Source organism: Musa acuminata, chromosome BXJ3-2 (assembly GCF_036884655.1).
Source record: "Musa acuminata AAA Group cultivar baxijiao chromosome BXJ3-2, Cavendish_Baxijiao_AAA, whole genome shotgun sequence".
Lineage (NCBI taxonomy): Eukaryota > Viridiplantae > Streptophyta > Magnoliopsida > Zingiberales > Musaceae > Musa > Musa acuminata.
Genome location: NC_088350.1, coordinates 35409768 through 35431015, shown reverse-complemented (window position 1 = coordinate 35431015; position 21248 = coordinate 35409768). Strand labels below are relative to the sequence as shown.

The 21248-nt window shown below is 41.6% G+C and overlaps 4 protein-coding genes and 1 long non-coding RNA gene across 8 annotated transcripts; 2 read left to right on the top strand and 3 right to left on the bottom strand.

Moving 5' to 3' along the window:
- Positions 1-87: 87 nt before the first annotated feature.
- LOC135631969 (myb-related protein 306-like) lies at positions 88-1348 on the bottom strand. Its single transcript, XM_065140170.1, has 3 exons — positions 1161-1348; positions 951-1080; positions 88-863 (listed from the first exon to the last, which is right to left on the bottom strand). Exons 1-3 carry the CDS (start codon positions 1291-1293, stop codon positions 257-259), a joined length of 870 nt encoding a protein of 289 aa, XP_064996242.1. The 5' UTR covers positions 1294-1348; the 3' UTR covers positions 88-256.
- A 4077-nt stretch (positions 1349-5425) lies between these two features.
- LOC103976724 (cyclic dof factor 1) lies at positions 5426-8230 on the top strand. Its single transcript, XM_009392029.3, has 2 exons — positions 5426-5829; positions 6955-8230. The coding sequence occupies exons 1-2, from the start codon at positions 5734-5736 to the stop codon at positions 7993-7995; spliced, it is 1137 nt and encodes a 378-aa protein (XP_009390304.2). The 5' UTR covers positions 5426-5733; the 3' UTR covers positions 7996-8230.
- On the bottom strand, positions 6585-9158 carry LOC135631970 (uncharacterized). Its single transcript, XR_010494563.1, has 2 exons — positions 8221-9158; positions 6585-8128 (listed from the first exon to the last, which is right to left on the bottom strand). It is a non-coding gene; the product is annotated as an uncharacterized LOC135631970 (long non-coding RNA).
- A 3786-nt stretch (positions 9159-12944) lies between these two features.
- LOC135584852 (uncharacterized) lies at positions 12945-16540 on the top strand. 4 transcript variants are annotated; one of them, XM_065140167.1, is made up of 5 exons: positions 12945-13078; positions 13695-13952; positions 14123-14361; positions 15187-15335; positions 16029-16540. In XM_065140167.1, the coding sequence occupies exons 2-5, from the start codon at positions 13774-13776 to the stop codon at positions 16254-16256; spliced, it is 795 nt and encodes a 264-aa protein (XP_064996239.1). In that variant the 5' UTR covers positions 12945-13078; positions 13695-13773; the 3' UTR covers positions 16257-16540. The 4 variants fall into 4 exon arrangements, 3 of the variants coding, with proteins under 3 accessions (XP_064996239.1, XP_064996241.1, XP_064996240.1); XM_065140169.1 differs by having other exon boundaries at positions 12972-13078; positions 13684-13952; XM_065140168.1 differs by lacking the exon at positions 12945-13078 and having other exon boundaries at positions 13637-13952.
- A 2473-nt stretch (positions 16541-19013) lies between these two features.
- LOC135631967 (expansin-A15-like) lies at positions 19014-20129 on the bottom strand. The gene is made up of 3 exons (XM_065140166.1): positions 19890-20129; positions 19489-19801; positions 19014-19407 (listed from the first exon to the last, which is right to left on the bottom strand). Exons 1-3 carry the CDS (start codon positions 20020-20022, stop codon positions 19101-19103), a joined length of 753 nt encoding a protein of 250 aa, XP_064996238.1. The 5' UTR covers positions 20023-20129; the 3' UTR covers positions 19014-19100.
- Positions 20130-21248: the final 1119 nt, after the last annotated feature.

The following is a 21248-nucleotide window of genomic DNA, read 5'->3' as shown; positions in this document are numbered from 1 at the left end:
CCATCTGCTGTCGATGTAGATATTTCTGGTGATTAAGAATGGAAATTTATGGGGCGACTCAAAGCGATAGATTCGAGCCAAGAATCATAGGATAAATTAACAAAGTCTCGATCAATAGATAGATAATTACATTCTCATATAATCGATACGACTAAGCAAGCTTTTTACACTTGTTTGACTATGTTGAGTACCACAAGGATGAACCGTGATGATCGGTCCAATTGCCAAGTACGAACACGCATCCCCTGAGAACAATTCACATGTAATCTGTCGCCATGTCAAGAAAGTTCTCTTGCTTTTGCCCCGCATCTTCGTCGAGCAACCATGACTCGAGCAACGACAATGGCGCTTGCGCCTCCGACCCCTCCGGCGTGGAGTCGTAGAGCCCCAACAGCGACTCGAGCGGCTCCGGCGACATGATGCAGTTGGAAGAGCTGGCGCTCGCGCTCCCCTGGCTCGACGCTGTGTCGGCCCGAACGCTGGCCGAGCTCGCCTGAGCAACGCCGGGCTTTGACGAAGTACCACTCATCCACCCTGCAAGAAGCCGAGATATGTTCTCGGTGCTCAACGCGTAGGTCGAAGAAGGGCGACTGCTCAGGCTGCAGTCAAAGGGTGACGCCTTCGATTCCTTATCCATGGACAAGGCCTGGGACAGAGCTCGCTTCGCCATGTCGACGTCGGTTTGGAGACACCTCTCCCACTGGCCTTTGGAAATGGAACGACGGCCCGACTGCACGCTGCCGATCGGGGAATCGGTGCCGCCGATCTCAAGCTTCCTAAGCTTCTTCTTCAGATACGTGTTCCAGTAATTCTTGATGTCGTTGTCTGTCCTCTCCGGTAGATAAGAAGCTATGGCTGCCCATCTGCATTCCAGCAACACCACTGGCATCAGTACATTGAATCGTAAGAAGCAGGATCAAAGTCATCATCTCACGTCCTCTGTTCTTGACCTGTTGCCTAGAAGAGATTGGAGATGAACTATAAGCTTCTCCTCCTGATCGGTGAAGTTCCCACGCTTGATCCCAGGCCTGAGGTAGTTTGTCCACCTTAGCCTGCAGCTCTTACTGCATCGCCTCAGCCCTGTTTAGGAAACAAGACATGAGAAGAGCTACTACAAGCCAAACCAGAGTAGAAGAATACTACATCCTGAACTACTGTACCAGTGTTGGGAGGAATAGCTCTCCAATTCCCTGGACCATGCTGTTGGATGTAGGAGACCAAGGTTATGTCTTCTTCTGGTGTCCAAGGTCCTTTCTTCACGCCATCTTTGTCACAGCATGGTGGTCTTCCCATCTCACACCTCTAAAGACACAGTAAGGGAGAAAGAAAGAGGGGTTCACAACCATGGACAAATGAGGCTGTTGTTTCCGAGCCATCTAGGGGTAGATATATATATACAAAGAGAGAGAAAGAGAAAGAGAGAGAGAGAGAGAGAGAGAGAGAACGGAGGCAGTGATCAGAACTCTCGGGGCCTCAGAAAGCAACGGGGAGAAGAGTCAAAAGGAGGACAGCAAATTGCATTTACACGACGGAGGTACCTTCAAAAGTCAGCTTGAGGGAGTTCCTCACAAAACCGCGTGTATTCAATGTGGTTCAACCCTGATCTGATCCAACACCCCCTCTTCTGCTCGGGTTATCAGTACAGACTACGAAGCTGTAAAGTTCTTCTTTACTGCATCAGATCCAGCAATGGAATCTGGAAGTTAAGTCCCCACCTTGCTAGTCTCTCTTCTCATGAAGGAACCCTAACTCACTACAGAGTTGGTGGGTGCAGTACAGAAGAAAGAAAACCTTGTTCTGCAGCAGATTAGATTCTGGAAGCTGTACATTTTATTATGGGTTGGCGTAAATGCATCTCTCTGCTGCAGAGTTCATTGTTCGCCTAACCAGGGAGCTGATGTACTAGCTTCGAAGTATGTGGTGAAGAAGGTGAGCCAGAAGATGCTGCTAAAGCTCTCATCATCATTGAAGTGACGCAGGTGCATAGGCGTACAGGAGATGTAATACCATGACATTGTGGTCGGTCATTCTGCATGGTGCAAATTGGGCGGCAGGAAGAGGACAGCTTCCGTCTCCTACATGTCTCCTGGTGCCAACCTTTTCAATGAGGGATGGTGAAAGCTCTCGGTTCTTCCCTCCAACCATTAATCTTCCATTAGATTTCAGTGAGTGCTGCTTTAACTTGCTGAAAGTTGATCAGATAGAACACTGTTAAATCAGAATTTTGTTGTTCGATCTGGATGATGAGGTCTCTCTTTCGTGTTCGATCTCAGACATCTCCGATTAATTGGCTCTGAATCTATGGACATTTTCCGATAATGCGCCCGATATAATTCTATGAGATTCGACGTCTCCAGGGTTGGCTGTGGGGCTGGATGAGTATGGTGTCGGTCGAGATTGAATTGTGACAGACGTGAAAAGAAGACCTCGGTTGGCCTCGGATCAACATCTAGATCGGACAACCAAATTCTAATTTCACAACCACCAGAACAAGCTGATCTGATAGAATGATAAAAGCATAAGAACAACAATTTGTAATCTGGTCTTGGATCAGTGTTCAGACATCATTGTCAGCCAGAAATCATTAGATGGAAGGATTTCTCGATTAATATTCTCATGATTTATTGAGGCTGGCAGCATCGCCGGCAGCGGAAGGGAAATGAATTCATCATTACGATATTGTTCGGAAGAAAGGGATGACAGAATCAATCAGCAACACCAACAAGAACACCAAAGACAAGGCAATAATAATGCATTGTTCCTTCATTTTTTTTCTCTCTCTTTGAAGATTGTTGTGGAATATATGGCTGTGCTTTGATCTGCAAACAAGACTCTGTAGGTAGGTAGTGTAGTGATTGTGGAAAGTAAGTTAATCTTTGTTCTATGTTGTCTCTCATGAGTGATTCCATCTGCTTCCATGTTGCACATCTCACTGGTAGCTGTCTAACAGTTCCTTAGGACATTCATGTGTGCCTAATTAATTGTCCATCAATATGTTTGAATGATCACTGCCATGAATCCTACAAAAAATGTAGGTGTCATCACCTTGTGGCTCAGCCAAATTATACATCTCTGAGGTCTCTATCCTCACCATGTAAATGGCTGAGAAGTACTTCACAGTCTATTCCAAATATTTAATGGAAAAAAGAAAAAGAAAACACTTGCTTCCATTCATGAAATTACACGAAGCATCCAAAGCCAAGAAAGGGGTACTGATTTCATTTAAGCAATTCGTGTTTCATAAATTGCCTTCAGATTATAGAATTTGAAGTTTCTATCCATTGTTTCTTCAGCACCGGAAGAAACAGAGCTCCAAACTTGGGAAGGAAGATATAGCTATTACTTGGAGGGAGCTGATTGCTGATTGTTTGTTGATGGAATTGGATGGAAGAAAACAAGGAGGTGATGAGAGAAGGCATGTCATCTTCTTCTCCATGAAGATGCTGCCGTTGCTCCCACTTGAACAGTGCCCTGTTTTCACTCCCAGTTTGATCTGAGAACACCAAAACCCTGTTTGCGTGTCACAGCATGTGCACAAAGTAAAGGCTATTTGTTCCATGCCACTTGCACAGTGTTGCAGTTGCAGTAGGAAGCAGACGCCACTCTGTCTCCATAAACGCTCCTCAAACCATGAGCAGTGCTCTCTGGTCACCCACACAAGTGACCCCAAACAATGCGCCCTGCTCGGCAAAGAATGTGGCAAAAAGGCAACTTGTTTTCCTCTTAAAACTCCATGGCAGAACTGAAAGCTCAAACCATAGACCACCAGCTGATGGCTTTTGTCTCGGAGGAATCATTTCTTCTCCAAACCCCTGTTTTCAGCCACTACCTACTACCATCTATGAACAGGCAAAGTGAGGAAACAATGATATAAATCATTGGGCACAAAACCAAGTTGATGATTCTTGTGTTGTGGTCCTATCCCATCCCAGATCAACAAAATCTTAGTGATGATTTATAGTTTCTGCACATGAACACAAGATAACTCCACACTTTTCTGCTTGAAAGATCAGTCTTTATGGCCAATGTGTTGGGCTATGTGTTCAGTTTTCCTAATCTTTTCCTACATATTACATGTGTTGCACATATAAGATACTGGTCATCTTGAGGTCAATTATATTAGACACCAAGTCTTCAAGATAACACAGTAATAAAATATAGATGCATCCTTTTTTGTTTATCATTAAAGTAAAAGTGGATGCTTCCTCACAATAAAGTAAAATAAATTAGATGTTGGCAATCCAATCATCAAAACTGAGCATCACACAACTTGAGTTGCAGAAGCCAAGACAATAGGTAGGAATAGGCAGATGTATATGTTACAACAGAACAAACACACAATAAATTTTTAGTTTGAGATCTCAAAACCTCAGCTTCCATAAGCTGAGACAGAATGCTATTTTCTTTAGCTCTCCCACCCATCATTAAACAGCCTTAATTAGAACAAATCACCATAGTTTTAAATCCACATAAAAGTGTCAACTTTACACTTGGAAAGTGTCCACTTGCAAAAAATGGAATAAAAAAAAAGAAAATAATAAGAAATTTCTGGAAAGAAAGTGGAAATTGGAACTATTTTATGGACTGATGTAGTCATAAAGAATAGATGCATCCTCTTTTATTTAGTTTATATAGATGCTTGCAAACAAATAGCCAATCCTAAGCCTCACTCACAGCTTGAAGAACAAAATACAAGAGGAGAAGAGAGGGATACAAAAAGACCAAATGAGAACTGTATCAGTGCTTTAGAATTTTAAGGAACATAATAATATGATAAACAATGGAGATGAGATGGTATGTTCTCTCATCATATTAAATCATAAAACACCATATAATTAAATCATAAATGATTACTTAACAACCACAGAACACCATTTTGTTAATTATACATAAATGCATCAATTTACTGTTATAAAGTGTTCAGTTGCCAAAAATAAAATAAAATCTTTTCTAAAAAAGAGCAAATTTGAGACTATAAATTGGCAGACTAGTAAAAAATTAATATTATCTATATAATTCGGTATGAACAATATATAATTATGAGAAATTTAGCAATTCCGACTTACGATACCCGATATAATATTGGTGTTAAGATAGTAACATATAATTCTTAATTTTTTTTAAGATTCAATATATACTAATTTATCGATACATGAAAGATCAAATCATATCGATTTTGATTGGGTAGGATATGAGTTTGATACCTGAAATTATAAAAACCTTTAGGAGAAAAAAAAATGATAAAGGATCAGATTTGTAGTTAAAGAAAAAGGCAATTGAAGAGGAAGAACAGTAATAATGGAGATATTGGATGCTGAGTGGGATTGAAGGTAAAAGGCAGAGACAGCCTCCCCTTTTCTTCTCCTCTTTCCAATTACCAGTGACGAAACCATGTAATGCTCCACAACACTCCAAACAAGGACTAAACTGAGACACTGCATCACCCGAGCATGGTCAAACACTGAGCACAGTAATCCATTTGGTGCCGAGAGTTACACCATTGGCCCAAAGTGTTGCTCCCAAAGGCGAAGAGAATCAAATAACGCCACCCCGAGGCCACAAAGGAACTTGTGGCTCAGAATCCTCTTCGCCCTGCTCACGTGGCCTCCCCCGTCCTCTTCCTCCTCCTCCTCCTCCTCGTCTGTTAAACCCCGAGGCAGGTGAAGAGAGCACAAAGTTACAGAGGGAAGAGGCAGAGGCGAGGTGAAACAGAGCAGTAGAACAGGGCAGGAGATGTCAGAAAACAGAGACACCGCAATCAAGCTGTTCGGCAGGACGATCCCCCTGCAACGCTGCGGCAGCGGGGACGGCGGAGGAGACAACCAGAAGGTACTTCTCGTGGCTTGTCGTTGCAGGGAATAAGAAAGATAGGTTCTTTTTGCTTGCTGGTCTTTGCTTACTTGTCTCTGGGTTCAAAAGCTTGCTCTTTTCCTTTGTTTTTGAGCTGTTGGTACTTGCTTGTGAATTGTTGTGCTGCAGAGAACAAGAAAAATGGTTTCTTTTTTAGCTTTCCGGTCTCTGGATTCAAAAGCTTGTTCTTTTCATCTATTCCGAAATGTAAGGTTTTGTTGTTGAGTCGTTGGTACTTCTTGTGGATTGTTCTGGTGCGGAGAACAAGAAAGATTGGCTCTTTTTGCCTTCCGGTCTATGCTTACCTGTTTCTGGATTCAAAAGCTTTCTCTTTTCCTTCATACCGAAATGTCAGGTTGCAAGAAATGCATGCTGGTTTCTTGCGGACTGTTATGCTGCAGAGAACAAGAAAGATTGATTCTTTTTGCCTTCTGGTCTTTGATTACTTGTTTCTGGATTCAAAAGCTGGCTCTTTTCCTTTCACACTGAAATGTCAGGCTGCAAGAAATGCATCCCGGTTTACTGTTGATATGTTAATCACTGTTCATTTGTGCTGTGAAAGAGATCCTGAGTTCTCCTCTGTTTTAACTTGTTTCTCCTTGCAAATCTTCTATTTCTCAATTTCTTTCCTTTGATTTTTATTAGACCAAATTGTTGCTGTGATTGTGAGGTGGGAACATTGTTGTGAATGTTCCTTGGTGATAATGAATTGATTTGGTGTTACACAGTATATGTAATGTGCAAGAATCATCAGCTTATCTAGACAACTCCAGAAAGAACAATATTGCCTCCATACACTACTAATGAAAGCAAAGCAAACCCACCACTATTTATAGATTTGCGTTGGATTTCCAGCTTCAAATTTCTTCCTTTTGTCTTATATACTGTATTTTCTCTGACCACGAGAGAGTTAGAAATGGGAGAATTTAGCTCGTCTTCTTTCTTGGTGTGCCAACTGTGATTGTCAGCTATGTCCACCTTAGCATCACCAATCGTTCTTTCTTGAAGTGCTTAGCTCATCGATTCTATCTTGAGATCATATGAGGCAGCTGAAATCTATGGTTGGTGAGAAGAATTCACCCATTCTTTGCGTTTCGATCTCAGGATCTTCAAGTGGAAGATACTGCTGCTCGATCACAGGACAAGAATGAGTGTACTACATCGACGAGCGAGATGGATAAACCAGCTTCCGCTGATCAAAAGGATGCGTCGACCAAGAACTCGGTGGCGGAAGAACACTCGAAAGACAAGGCTGTGAAGAAGCCGGACAAGATCCTCCCTTGTCCTCGGTGCAAAAGCTTGGACACCAAGTTCTGCTACTACAACAACTACAACGTCAACCAGCCGAGGCACTTCTGCAAGAACTGCCAAAGGTATTGGACCGCCGGTGGCACCATGAGGAACGTCCCCGTTGGAGCTGGTCGACGCAAGAGCAAGAGCACTTGTCACTTCCGGCACATCGCCGTGTCGGAGTCCTCCCTCCAGTCCGTTCGATGTAATGCACCTGAATCAGTTCGTTACCCTCCGAAGCCAAATGGCACGGTACTCAGCTTTGGCACGGATGCGCCGGCGAAGGCAAAACCGCTACCTTCGTCTGAGACATCCATGCTTAGTCCGAACGAAAATGGTGGCCAGAATTATCAGGGATCAGCTGCTCCAATTCCATGTTTCGGTGGATCCCCGTGGCCGTATCCTTGGACACCAGCAGCTCCTCTCAGCTTTCCGATCCCGTTCTATCCTGCTGCGGCTTATTGGAGTTGCGCTGTTCCATCCGGAGCTTGGAGCGTTCCATGGCTGTCCCCCTTAGCTTCCTCTCACCCAGCGGCAGCACCCAATACTGGCAACTTAGGCAAGCACTCGAGGGATGGAAGCAATCTGAACAATAGCAGTCTATCGACGGAAGAAGACGGCGGTTTGGCTCCGACGACGCTGAGGATTGATGACCCTGAAGAAGCTGCAAGGAGCTCCATATGGACCATGGTGGGCGTCAAGCGCAGCAAGAACAATGCGGTTAGCAATGGAGGGCTTCTCAGGGCCTTCCATCCGAAGGTAGACGTCAAGAACCATGTGCTGGTGGCACCATCACTGCTGCATGCCAACCCTGCTGCGCTGTCTCGATCTCTGAACTTCCATGAGACCTCTTAGAGAAGCAAATCGAGCAACTGCAATTTTGCAGAGTAGAAGGAAGATGGTGAAGAGGAACTCAGGAGTGCGTCCTTGCTGATGTAACACTAGAAATTAGTAATCTTGGCTTAGATATGATGGCTTGGTGAGTCTTCTGCATGTGAAAATAGATCTGTAGTGAGAGGGATGTCTGTTTGTACATAAATAAGTGTTGGAACTCGATTGAAGAGAATGATAGTGAGTAACCTTTTGCTTAGATTCTGCATCGGCTTCCTTCGGAGCTACACCTTCTTCTGATTCCTGGATCTACTTAGACAAGCATAAAAGTTTAGCGGATTGAAGTAGGACCAAAAGCTCAGATACCAGCAGAAATGTCCACATTGGCTAGGCTTGTTGGGTCGTGCGGAAGGTGGGGAAAAGGCAGGGTGGGTGAAAGAAACATCTGCTTGCAGATGTGCTCGCAATAATACAAGGCACTACCGAATGGGGTGAGGAAAAGGATGAGAAGAAGACATGGAAAAAGGAGATGGAAGTTCTCGTTTGGCCCACCTCGTGTCCCACTGAGGAGAGAACTGGATTCCTGCCACAAACAGCCAAGCATCCTACCAACAACTGAAGGAGGCAAAAAAAGAGAGGAGGGAGGGAGATGATAATGGAGAGAGATCTTTTTCTTTCTTTTCTTTGCTTACAGTAACAGGTGAAAACAAAGCAATCCGTAGAACATATACTGACCTTTTTGTTCTATAAAGATTATTCTGTAACACGAAGGGAATCTGGAATTCTTTATGACGCACGATCAAACTCACGCTGTCATCCTCTCGGAACACATGAATTCACTCCATTTAGATCGAATGTTAATAGACACATCTATCGATCACACTGATTTCTCCTAAACGTAGCACCTCCTCCTCTTTCGACTTCTTTCGGTGGAAGGTAGAGAAGCATTTGCGGTCAAAGGGTTGAGCTCTGCCGTGTGATTTCCACTCAAATGTGTCAGTTTGGAGTCTGGCCAACATCCGACTATCTTGCTTAACGTTTGACCTCAGGTTGAGAGTTTTCTCAACATCCTACAGTCGATCACGTTGGAAGAGAAGCAATAGATGGGGAGAAATGTGCCTTTCAGCATCGTGCTGGTGAGCACCAAAGCACTAACTTCTGTCATCTCCTCTGTCATACGAATTGTAGGTGGGATATAAAGAAGCCATACATGAAGTTGACTCCATGATTCATCAAACAGGTGAAATGAAAGATCAGAAAAGAAAGAAAAAAAGATTAAAAGGCAAGAAGGAATGTTCAGTATATGGCAGTGTTTTGCTTCATGCACTGTTAGCAATCAAATCTTTTGTGGCAGAAGATTTCAGGATGGTTTACATGGACTGGTGTCTGAATCCACCTCTGAAACAGGGCCACTGTCAGGTCATGCCTCCTGTACAAGCCTACGATTAGACTTTTTAGGTCACTAAACAGAGACATCAGCTTCTTTGACTTCATGAGGTTGCATTTAGAATTTTGTGCATCCCCCTCTGTCATCATCCGATTGGAAGTTTCATGTGTGATCGAGGCACTCAGCCTCAAAAGTAGACCACTTTGGCAAAGCATGAGTGCACTTTCCTATCAAAGCTAGGAAAAAGTTGCAAGCATGGCCCAAGTGACCTCTCCATGGCTGCTGGTGGAAGGGAGCTTGAGAAGATAGACCATGACCAAGGGGAATAAAGACCATATAATAGAGAAAGAGCTCTTGCTTTTTGATGCTTGCTCTTCTTATCAGTGAGGTGAGCATACAAACAAAAGACAGAATGCAAAGGATGGCCTGATTGTATTATAAGAATCTATAGTAAGTCTCATCCTAATTTTATGCTGTAGAGTAAGATGTTGTCCAGTATTTATTTACATGTGCTACTCTATCTGTACATTCGAAGTGATTGGATTAGAATAATTTAAAAATAGAAGTTGATTTTTCTTGGAATTTGGAATGCAAATCTGCAAATTATTGTATTGATCCAATTGAAATCAATGAGTTGGATAATTCCAAGAGAAAATGCTGTGGAAAAATTGCTGAGAATATGTCATCCAAAACAACTAAGAATAAAGGTAGGAAAAGCATAAGGGAACCTAGGACAAGTTAAGATATCCAAGGAAATGGAACATTCCATACAAAAGAAGGTGAGCACCAATGAGCAAAAGCAGTTCAAGTGATCAAGATGTGGTGGGGAGTTAATTCAAAGTTGATTCATCAGGTAATAAGAAAAGCACAGTTTTCCCACTCTCTTCTTTATCTGTAGATTTGATGATCTCAAGGCAGACAAAAAGGCAGTGACTGGAGAAGAGGCATAAAACCAACCCACAGGAGAATGTGGAAAAAGGAACACAAGAATTCACTGACATTTATGTGACATCAAAACCACAAGAGAACATGTTTCCTCCTGTAACTCTCCTCTGATATTTATGTGTTCTAGCTGAAGTCAATCCATTTTTCTAGTGCTCGTATGACCTCCCAGATAAAAAGAAATCAAAAGGAATCATGTCAACTTCCAACAAGTGCTGGACACATTAATAATTGTCACTCTCAAATTGATGTCTTTGTTCTGTAGTCAACAGCACCACTGGTGTCTGGGCCACTACAGGAGGTTTGACTGCTGTTTTTGGCCAATTACAACATGGGAATTCAATGATTGCTGTCAGGATTAAAGATAACAAATGATCAGAGTAACAATGTCACATCTCTAAAAAAATCACTTTGTAAATAAGTTTTCATGATCAAGAAATCTCAGAAGAGAAATGAAAGATGGATAGAGATATTCTCCTCTTGAGGTCATGACAAGTATGTGAATGCGTGTTTGTGATGGCAAGAATACTGCCTTGGAAAACCAGCAGCAGTTGCTTGTTTCAGAGGCCAAAAAGCTACATTTTAATGGTCCCAAAAAGAATGTTTCACATTGAAGAAGCCACTGACTTGTTTGTCCTCCTCCTCCCAGCTCAGTTGACCATATGTTATGGCAGCAAAAAAATTCTTGCCAAACCACCATTAACAAAGCATGCCAAACTGCTAACCATGAATAGAAATTACCTTTGACTTACATAATGTTTGGTTTAAGGGCATGATCTTGATCTGTGATGGAGGTTTGTCATGTCTTGTTCTAGGCCACATGGGAGTGTCAATTACTAGTCTTCCATCCCTATCCACCATTAGACACTGTGATAATAAGTATAGAGGGAGGAGTTGGAGGGAGATTCCTGTTTGATATGCATCCCAGTCAGACATCATGGTGGTGAGGAGGTCTTGGTTCTTCACAATCTTCATCATCTCAGCTCTTCTCTCACTCTCCATGTCCCAAGGTACACCTCCTCTGATTTATTCTCCCCCTTGTTTATTTGTGGGAAAGGCTTGCAACTGATCCCTGCTTGCTTGCTTGTTCTTGATTGGTGTCAAGGGTATGGAAGAAGAACCATTCTTGTGAGGTCTTCAGAAGCTGTGAGGTCTCCATCTGAACATGAGGTGAGTCTTCTTGGTCTTTGTTTGCCTCTCTCTCTCTCTCTCTCTCTCTCTCTCTCTCTTTCTCTCTTCAATTGGGCCATTTATTTAACAGGATTATGTCAGTAAAGTTGTTCTTGGTGACTGTTGTTTCAGGAAGGGATATGGGAAGTCAGGGAGATGGTGGAGACAACCATGGACTACAAGGAACCTGGAGCTAACACCAACCCTAGAAGTGGCTTGTCACCCCCACCCCCAACTTAAAGACCTTCTTAGCCTACCTCTAAAGCATTACTGTTTGTTGAGAAGTATGTCACTGTGAATTGTGTGCCCTTTGGTTCCCTATAGCTTGCAGTGTTTATGTAGCAGAAAAGTGTCGTTATTGTTGAGGAGACTTGGTGATGTAAATTTATTTATGTTGAATCAAAGCATTTAAAGTTTATTAGCATACATATGATATGGAATTTGTGGAGGAGGAGGGCATTAAGAAGATGAGCTGCATATTTCAAACAACTCCATGCAGGTGTGTGTTCGATCAGAGAGGAATCTACACACAATAAGATGTATTGTTGGTTTTCTTCTTCTTCTTCTTCTTCTTCTCTGTGACAAGAGATTGTGGCTCTCACACATTCCTTGATGGAATTGGTGGTTCTGAGAACTGCAATGATTGCAAGAAAAATATCTTATGCTTGGATGGACTGTGTGCTAAGCACCGGCAGCTCTGCAATGATACAGAACAAAAGGAAAGAAAGAAGAAAAGCTCGAATCAACATGGTGCAAAAGACAGATTGCTCGATTGCTACAGGTTCTGATACTGAGTTGTTCATCACCTTTATGATCTGAACAAGCAAAAGAGATTTGTTCTAATGCTTGAGAATGTCAAATTAGATGAAACAAATCTGAAAAGCTTTTGTGTGATTTATTCTGCTCTATTGGTTCTCTCACATGAGTGTGGTTTGGCAGACATGAAAAATCATGAGGAAGCTCTGTCCTAAAAGTCAACAGGAGCAACAATGTCAAACGGACAAGTCAAATAAATTTTGGCAAGATTTAGAACACTTCCATGATTGCTGTGTTTACAAACATATTATGCTTGTCCTTATCAAAAATTAAGTGCACCACCTGAAAAGAATTCAACCATCAAATCATTTCATGTTGAAACCGCATCGAATGATGCTTCTGATAAGATCAGTGTAAGTGTTACCAAGTTATGGGTAGATCTAATCTCCATGAACCAGTAAACTCCTAAATTAGAGAGAGAGAGAGAGAGAGAGAGAGAGAAGTAAATCTGTCAATTTCCTCGGTAGAGATTGTGTGATAGAAGGTTTGATGCTTTGTGATCTGTGTTATCTGATAGGACGATGACGATAGGAAGAAAAGATCCAACCGAATTCGGATTCGGGTTCATATCCAGATTTATCTTAAGCGGATACGGATTCAGCTGAGGCAGGAAGATTTTTGACTACCGGATACAAATATGGGTTGGGTCTGAAGTGCTCCTTGAGAAACGGATCCGGATCCATTTGCCCGTGCCCTAAATCCCTCGAGTCCGCATCGGTCGACGGCGTTGGAATCTCTCGAGGTCGCCTGCGATAGCTCGATCCACAAGTGCCACCATCACTCCGCTATCCGGTAAGCGATCCACAAGTGCTTGTTCATTTGATGCCCTGGCTCTTGGATCCTTGTGGTTTCGATTTCTCAGTTTCGTGAATTTAACGAAGAGAGAAACCAAAACAGGATCTTTCTGGCAAAATCTTGGAAAAGATCTAATCGTTAGTCATTAAGAGTCCGATGATGCTGATTCAAGCAAGATTATTGAAAGACCCTCATGACATTTTATGTTTAGGATTCTAATTCGTTTCTCCCTTTTGGCTTGTGTCATTTCTGTTTCCTATATAAACAGGAATCTTTTGGGCAAAATCTTGGAGAAGTTCTGAACTTATTAAGATTTGAGTGATGCTAATTTTAGGAAGATTATTACAAGACTCTCATGGCATGTTTTATCCAAAATTCTTGTTTAAAAAAGGGTTGTTTGGCAGAAACTTGGAAAAGATCTCATATTTAGTTATTAAGATTCTTTAAGGAGATCACAAGACCCTCTTGACATATTATTTTCAAGATTTTTTAATGTGATGTCGTGTCGTTTTATCATGTCTATCTCTTTTTGAATTCAGAAACACTCATTTTCAGTTTATTGATGGAGGAATCTTGGGTTCCAATTAACAACAATATCTTAGTCGTGATGCAGCTCGGGAGTCCTCAACTAGCTGCTCGTTTATGATTTAGAGGAAGGAAAGAGATTTTTTGTTGGAATCGTGCATCTGAGAATGACTTTAGCTCAAGCTAGAAATGTCGTTCTGCCCTGCATGAAGCTTCTCAGGATGTCGGCTGTGCCTATTCTAGAGCAACTACATCTGGAGGAAAGGTTGCTCAGGACATCGGTTGATAATTGGTGCATTGTTAATGATAGGACAAATCGTCCTACTATAGTCATGGGAGTATCTGGGTAAGAACTCATTTAGAAATACATTTGTTTTGTGTTTCTGTGTTCCTTTGATTTTTCAGGGTCATCTATAACTGTTTATATTCTCTCTTCATGCATGATTTGGGTATCCAAAGATTGTATTTGGGGCTATTGATTAAAGTCTGACCATGAGCATGAAACTATACCACTAGGAGGCCTTCAGAACTTATTGAACTGAAGTCTGTGCTTCGTGATCAAATTCCTGTAATTAAAAGATTTACCGGAGGAGGCACTGTTATTGTTGATGATGGAACAGTCTTTATCTCTTTCATTTGCAATAAGAATGCTATCCCGGGGCTTCAACCATATCCTCACCCTATCATGTCATGGACTGGCCAACTTTACAGTGAGGTGCTTCGAGGATTTGGTGACTTCCATCTCCGTGAAAACGGTATGTAGGAAGGAACAATTTATGCTACTTCCTTACATGCTCAGCGATATTTGGTATCTACATCGTCTTCATGTGTATGCTTTTCTTTCTCTTTTTCTTGGTTTGTTATTCTGCTGTGTTACATCTGCTTGACCCACACTTAAAAAATTATTCCACATCCACCCTACTTATATTTGGATGGATCATGTTATTTTTAATAAAGTGGACTTATCATTGTAAGATGGATAGTGATACCTCTGCTGTGAGGTAAGTAGATTTTGACCAACTTTATGAGTGGTCTCTTTCTGATGTTTGTAGACTCTGTTCCAATCATAGGTGAGTAGATATATCTCAACATCTAAAGTTATTAATCATCCTGCGATTAGAGAGATAAGAAATGGATTTAAGTTTTTATAGCATTTGAGCTACCAGCATGAATAATGGCAACATGGTCCTTGACTCATTGTGCCCAGACCCATGGGTTTTTTTTTTCTCAGATTCTGACCCTGTTTTCTTCCTTAAATTCATTGTATTTATTTTGTCTCAGCTAAACCATAAGTAAAAACTGATAATTGTTTTTCTTTTTATCTAAGCTAAACCATAAGTAAACTCTGATATATAGTGCTTGATGGCATCAAAAAAGTCATGGAAACATCTCTCTGGTACTTGCTATTATATTTGAGGATCTTTTTGTATTGAAAAAACTTCTGATATATGAAACTTACAGTTTCCGAAAAGTCATCAAACTGAAAACAGTTTTACTTGTCTTGTTTATGACTGCAAAGCATCATGTTTTGTCAGGTTTTGCTATCATTTAAGATGGCGTTCCTTTATCCTCATTTTCAGATTATGCATTTAATAGCCACAAGTTTGGTGGAAATGCTCAGTCCATAATTAAAGAGCGATGGATTCATCATACGTCATTTCTATGGGATTATGATATAAAGAATATGGAATACCTAAAGCTTCCCACCCGTGCTCCAAAATATCGATCGGTATAACCTATTGACAGTCTTTTAATATTTCTTGTAATTGTAATAATTCTTCTGACAGCCACTGGGATTCTCCTTTTCATTAAGTTGATGGATACTTTTTTTGTTTTGGCATCATTTCAAGAGTGATTAGAATATCATGTGGGAAGAAGATATGTTTTGACTTATTCTGTTAAAATAATTGTTTGACTCAGTCAGCATCACACTAACTGCATGTACAAGTTTGATGATGAGATGCTCTCAACTTTAGTTGATACCAATGCTGACTTGATCAGCTAAGTGATGTGTTACACTGTGAACCCTTTCTTCTAACTTGCTGTGTGTGCACTTTAACGCTCATCCCTTAAGGTTACGCCATTTGGTAAAAGGATCACATTTCCATTCAGTTATTAATCATCACATAAATGACTGTGTTATTTTAGCTCCAATATTTTAAATTTTCTGATTCTTTTTTCCCTTTGATAGGCATCTATATTTCTGTTGATTCCTATTAGAATTTTATTATTGTGTTTTTTTTATTTTCTTTTTGTCAGTGATAATTATTGTCTTTTGTAGCTATTGAAGCTCGGATCCATGTATCAAATGTAAATTATATTATAAACCGCTAGCAATTTTTATATTTGAATATAGCGACAGATAGATGATATGGTTATCTGAATGTTAATAACTCTAAAAAGTCGATATTTTCTTTATCAGGCACGACCTCATGTCGATTTCTTATGTCGGATGAAAGAGTATGTGCCATCCAAATCAACGTTTATTGAAAGAACAATCAAATCTCTCGGAAGTTACTTCTTAGTTAAACCTTTTGATTTGGATGACATTACAACTGAACCTCCCTGCACCCTGCCGCATTCCACCAAGCTGTTGTCAAGACAGGAGCTGGAGGATGCATATTCATCACAGTGTGAGAATTTGCGATAGCTGACTTTCTGCTTGTGATCAGGATCAGATACTGTTTACTCAGTTTCATTGCTACATGAGACATTAAATTCAGATTAAAAGGCATTCGTTTCTTCTGCGATAATATTTGTCGTATAAAATGTTGCATTTCCTTCTTCGGGAAGTTAAATACATGCCTTCTTGTTTTGACTTGTATCTCCTGTTTCGACATGTGGCAGTGCAGGCCTGATTTCAGGCTTGCATCAATGGAAACATTTGAGACATTTTTATTGATTGAAATAAACTAGTGTTTCAAATTAAGGCTAGTTTCGGTGGGTCCTGACGATTGATACTATTATCTGGATGATTACTTTTAAAGACTCTTGTGCTTGTATGGTGCACATGTTGTTTACAATTTTTCATTTTATATCAAATGATCAATGAGTTCTGCCATGAATTCCTCCATGTCCTCTGTCATTTGAAGTCATGCCAGACTCCTGTGTCTCTCTCAGTTTGGCTTGTATCATATCAAATCTCTTCCTGTGCTCATTATTCTCTTTTGGGTTCTTTGTTCCCAAGGATCTTTCTCTGAGATGGAACACCAGCTGCACAACAAAGTTACTTCAGGTAATTGTCTTTTCATATGTACTTATGTTTACCCTTTTTCAGCTACTCCCATGATCTTGGATATTTAATGTGGATAGAATTACTACTTACTGGAAACTCTGGAGAATACCAGGATATAATTGCTGCAAAAGAACAAACAAAAAACATGTTTGCTTTATAATTTATTTGGAAATATATCAATGGCCACATATTATCTGAACACCTGAAGATAAACTATATGGCACAAACACTGAACTTATGGTTTTGGTATGATTCTTTCCATAACCAGTGAGTTACATTGGTCATATCTAACAGTAACATCCACATTAAATCTAATTTAAACATGACAAATGAACTGAAAATAACTGACTCCCATCTCTGATTTTGATTCAAGTTTCTCATGTTTGCTCGTAAGCATACAATCCACAACACACAAGAAGAGACATGCATCGTAAAAATTGTTAAAGCAGGAGTGTGGAAAAGGTGAAAAATAGACAGATGAGAAGAAGAAAATAGTATGCCACCCAACAAAGCAATTACTGTAGACAGAAACATCAGGCAGTATGATGGTTTCGGACAGCTCAGGAGCATGTGTTTGCAGCTTTGAACTAGCTAAGCTATTCACTACCAAAAAAGTCTGATGTGTGTGCACTTTTTGAACTAGTTAGTCACTATTGTAAGTCCCAATGATTGTACTCTCAGTTTGGTGGATGTACATCATTTTCCAAGCCTCCTTTTCTCTCTTGGCATCATTATTTAGTTCAAGATTAGCTCAATAAATATCAAACAAAATTTATGAAAGGATAAGTTTAGTTTGGCTTGTCTAACATTCATTGAAACACTGTATCATTGGATATAAGAATATATTGTCATTGTTAAGATGCTTGGTGTGCCATATGAAGTTAGGGGTTTAAGCTCCACTGTGATTAATCCTGCCTATCACATTAAATTGATAGTAAAATCATGTGATTGATCTCATTTTCACTATCTATAAATATGAAAAAAATTATCTATAACATATTAATCAAAGAAGTAAAATTATGTCTGATCTATTTAAGCAAACAATTGAACTATCTGACATAATTTTCTGTTTTTTTTTACTTCTGTTGTTTTTTTTTGGAGCCTGCAAACCAAAGACTACTTCATATAAGGAGTGCAGGAAAACAGGGATCTGCTTTTTCTCATCTTCTGTTGTTGTTGTTTTTGCTCCTCAACTAGTAATTTCAATGCATTCACTGCAGAAGACAGCTGGGATCTGCTTTTTCTCTTGTCAAAGATATAGTCTGTCCTAACCAGGAATCTTGTTTAATGTTTCTGCAAGGACTGCTCACAGTAGCCAACATCAACCTATTGCTTCTCTGAGCTCATCAAATCAGTACTGGACACAGCAACAACATTGTGTCCAACTGAGGAAAGAAGAGTTGTTTACTTCATGGAAGAGTGAGAAGGATCACAGACAGCACATTAACTTCCCATCCAGTGTTGATGGTACCTCCAGAAACTAAGAAACCCAAGATTTTGAACAGTTTTATAGGAAGTGATGATAACATAATGTGGAAATAAAGTAGTGATTGCAGATTACTTGTGCCTTCTACAAGATCTCATAAATCTGAAACATGTTGGGACATCAAGATGTGAAGCGATCCCCACTCACTGTTCAAGTACCTTCAATTCCCAGTTCACCAACCATCCTGTCCTCTCATCTCTGAGAACTACAGTTTGTAGCAGAATGGATACCTCAGAATCCCCAACACATCACAACCGGGAAGTAATGGTTCATATTTATCAGAAGATTAAAGCATCACATGGTCAATAAAGCTCTGTGACCAACCAATGATGGATATGGTGATGGATTCTTACCGAACTTACTGTTTCCCTTCATCTTCTTCCCCGACTGTTCTTGCTCTTCTTGCTTCAATCCAAGGCACAAATAGCATGGCATAACAAGCATCATTAATCTGCCATATAACTTCACTTGCATAAATGACATGATACAAGCAGTGGTGACGATGAGTCACAGAGAAGAAGCCTTCTCTTCAGATGCGCCTCAGGAGAAATGAGAGGTAGAATGCCACCACTTCTGACTACTCCCTAAGAAGACGAGCAGCTTCTTAAGCTGTTTCTTCTCCTCTAAGAACAGCAAGCCATTGATATAAGGCTTACACAGACTCTTAACACCATGAAAGGCCAAGGTAAAATAAGCCCTTTTAATCTTCATCCATCACTCTATGCTTAGAATTATGGGTTACTTTCTAACGTGAAGCACGTCATATGTGCTTCTCAGCGGAATTGGCCACCGCTGAAGGTTTGTCCGAAGGACCAGGTTGCAGGAGCCACGTCGTAGGAGACGACGGAGCGGCCGTCGCTGGTGGTGACCTTGAAGGAGAGGGACTGGCCGTCGAGGAAGGCGTTGCTCTGCCAGTTCTGGCCCCAGTTCCTGGACATGGACTGCCACCCCGTCCTGGCTCCCCTGACGGCCACCGCATGCACGTCGCCTGCTCCTCCGACGTTGGTGATGAGCACCAGGTTGAAGTAGGAGTGGCCATTGACGGTGAACCTGATGCCGCCTCTCTTCCTGCAGGGGACCCTGACATCGTGGAACCAGAAGAAACGACATGAGGGCGGAAGGCAGAAGAAAAAGGTAGGAAGACGCAAGCTGGTCGCCTACCTGCGGTATGCAACCGGCACGATTCCAGCTCTGTACTGAGCGATGCGGAGGAACACGGGCTGAGATAGGTCGAAGTGCTGCAGGGGGGGATTACACCACCCACCGGCGTCGTTTGGGAGGGCGCTGTTGGGTGGGCAGAAGTTGGTGGCGGTGACCACAACGGATCCTCGCAGACAATTCCGGCGGTCTTTCACGCACACAATCTGGTAGCAAGCTCCGCAGCTGAGGCCGTCGCCGAAGAGGGCAGTGCTCAGAGCTGCGGTGTTGGTTCCATACCCTTGGCTGTACAAGTTGCCATAGCCACAAGCTCCTCCTGCAAATGCCAACAGTCGTCATTCATCAGATTCGCGTGTTATTACGCCACAGCTTCGCGAGCATAAGAGACTGTTCCGCAGTCACACCCATCGTCCCTGACGCATCACTTCCTCCGTAGAAGGTGGCATGTGCTCTGCTCCACCGTCCTCTTCCTCCGTACCCCTCCCCAGCAGAGAGCAGCGAGGCAAAAGCAACCAAAACCAGCTCAAGCAGCGCCATTCCCCCCCGCACGACGAGAGGAGAGGTTGGATCTGTGCGAGGAGGGAGGGAGAGAGCGGTGTGGGCATAAATAGAGGTTGGTTTCACCCTGCGTTACGATGCTGACGACGACAAAGCACTGTCGTTCGGTACAAACCAGCCTTTTTGGTCTCAGGAAAGTTGTTCTTAGCATCAAAACGTGTGGTCTTTTGGGGTGTTTGCCTGAGAGTGAAACTGAAACCACTCTTCGATCCATCCAAAGAATATGATCATTGCTGTCAGTGTTGGAGAGGCAAAAGATATTAAGAGCCACGTGCATGGACCCTTCGTGCTCCGACCCTTCCACCAAGCAAAACCCTACTCCATCTTTCATCGGGATCACAGCCCCGCGAGTTCACGGTGACATGCATCTGCAGACCCGCACTCGGGGAGTCGGATCGCATGTGACAATAAATACGTCGAGCCAACTGTGAGATTTCAGTGTCATCCCACAGCTGGTATCTCTTGTTTCTGCAACATTGTCGTGTGGCATTCATTGGATTCCATGTGTTGAGAGAAGCAGCCTCCACTGCAATTGTAGGTGTAACCACTACATTAGATACTCCCACATGAAATCCCACAACATCTTGATCTCTGCTGATTCAGAAAAGAGGGAACATCTCGGCTGGAAACTTTGTTCTTTCTTTCTCTGTCACTTGTCACAAAAATGTCAGAAAACAAAAATCATATCTTGCGAAGCTTTTCTCCTTTGTGCAGAGTGGAAAGATTTACTCGTGCAGCACTAGAATTTGAGGAGAGAAGAAGAAGAAGAAGAAGATATGGTGCAGCTAAAATCCAAATGATTTGGTGCCTCACATTGCTCTTCCCCACTCCTAGATAAAAGGACAAAAAATTGAATATAAAGGACAAAGATAACATGAAAAATATCAGGATCTAAGATTAGCATGTCAGGCATGCATGCAGCACATGTGTTTACATGTACCACCAAAGAAGAAAAAAACAAATCATAAACCCTTCTCTCAGCTGATGATGAATTTTGCAGAATATCATATTAATTATCTGCAGAAGATCAATTGTCAACAGGGAAAAGTTTAGTGATAGTTTTCCTACTGGTTTGTGAGCTTAAAAATCTTAAATCCATTGAAAAAGCTGTGTGTTTGGAGGAAAAATTTAATGATACTTTTTAACTGTCAATAACCAGCTTTCTTCCTTTTGGAACCTTTAATTGATGCTTCTCCGACCACCCC

Excerpts from the sequence above, each read along its gene's own strand:
- LOC135631969 (XM_065140170.1), bottom strand. The coding sequence starts at position 1,293 with ATGGGAAGACCACCATGCTGTGACAAAGATGGCGTGAAGAAAGGACCT. Across the intron at positions 1,081-1,160 it reads AGCTATTCCTCCCAACACTG|GGCTGAGGCGATGCAGTAAG; the intron begins GTACAGTAGTTC and ends TTTCCTAAACAG. Across the intron at positions 864-950 it reads CAATCTCTTCTAGGCAACAG|ATGGGCAGCCATAGCTTCTT; the intron begins GTCAAGAACAGA and ends GCTGGAATGCAG.
- LOC103976724 (XM_009392029.3), top strand. The coding sequence starts at position 5,734 with ATGTCAGAAAACAGAGACACCGCAATCAAGCTGTTCGGCAGGACGATC. Across the intron at positions 5,830-6,954 it reads GCGGAGGAGACAACCAGAAG|GATCTTCAAGTGGAAGATAC; the intron begins GTACTTCTCGTG and ends TTTCGATCTCAG.
- LOC135584852 (XM_065140167.1), top strand. The coding sequence starts at position 13,774 with ATGACTTTAGCTCAAGCTAGAAATGTCGTTCTGCCCTGCATGAAGCTT. Across the intron at positions 13,953-14,122 it reads ATAGTCATGGGAGTATCTGG|GAGGCCTTCAGAACTTATTG; the intron begins GTAAGAACTCAT and ends CTATACCACTAG. Across the intron at positions 14,362-15,186 it reads CTTCCATCTCCGTGAAAACG|ATTATGCATTTAATAGCCAC; the intron begins GTATGTAGGAAG and ends CCTCATTTTCAG.
- LOC135631967 (XM_065140166.1), bottom strand. The coding sequence starts at position 20,022 with ATGGCGCTGCTTGAGCTGGTTTTGGTTGCTTTTGCCTCGCTGCTCTCT. Across the intron at positions 19,802-19,889 it reads TGATGCGTCAGGGACGATGG|GAGGAGCTTGTGGCTATGGC; the intron begins GTGTGACTGCGG and ends TGGCATTTGCAG. Across the intron at positions 19,408-19,488 it reads GTGCCGGTTGCATACCGCAG|GGTCCCCTGCAGGAAGAGAG; the intron begins GTAGGCGACCAG and ends CCACGATGTCAG.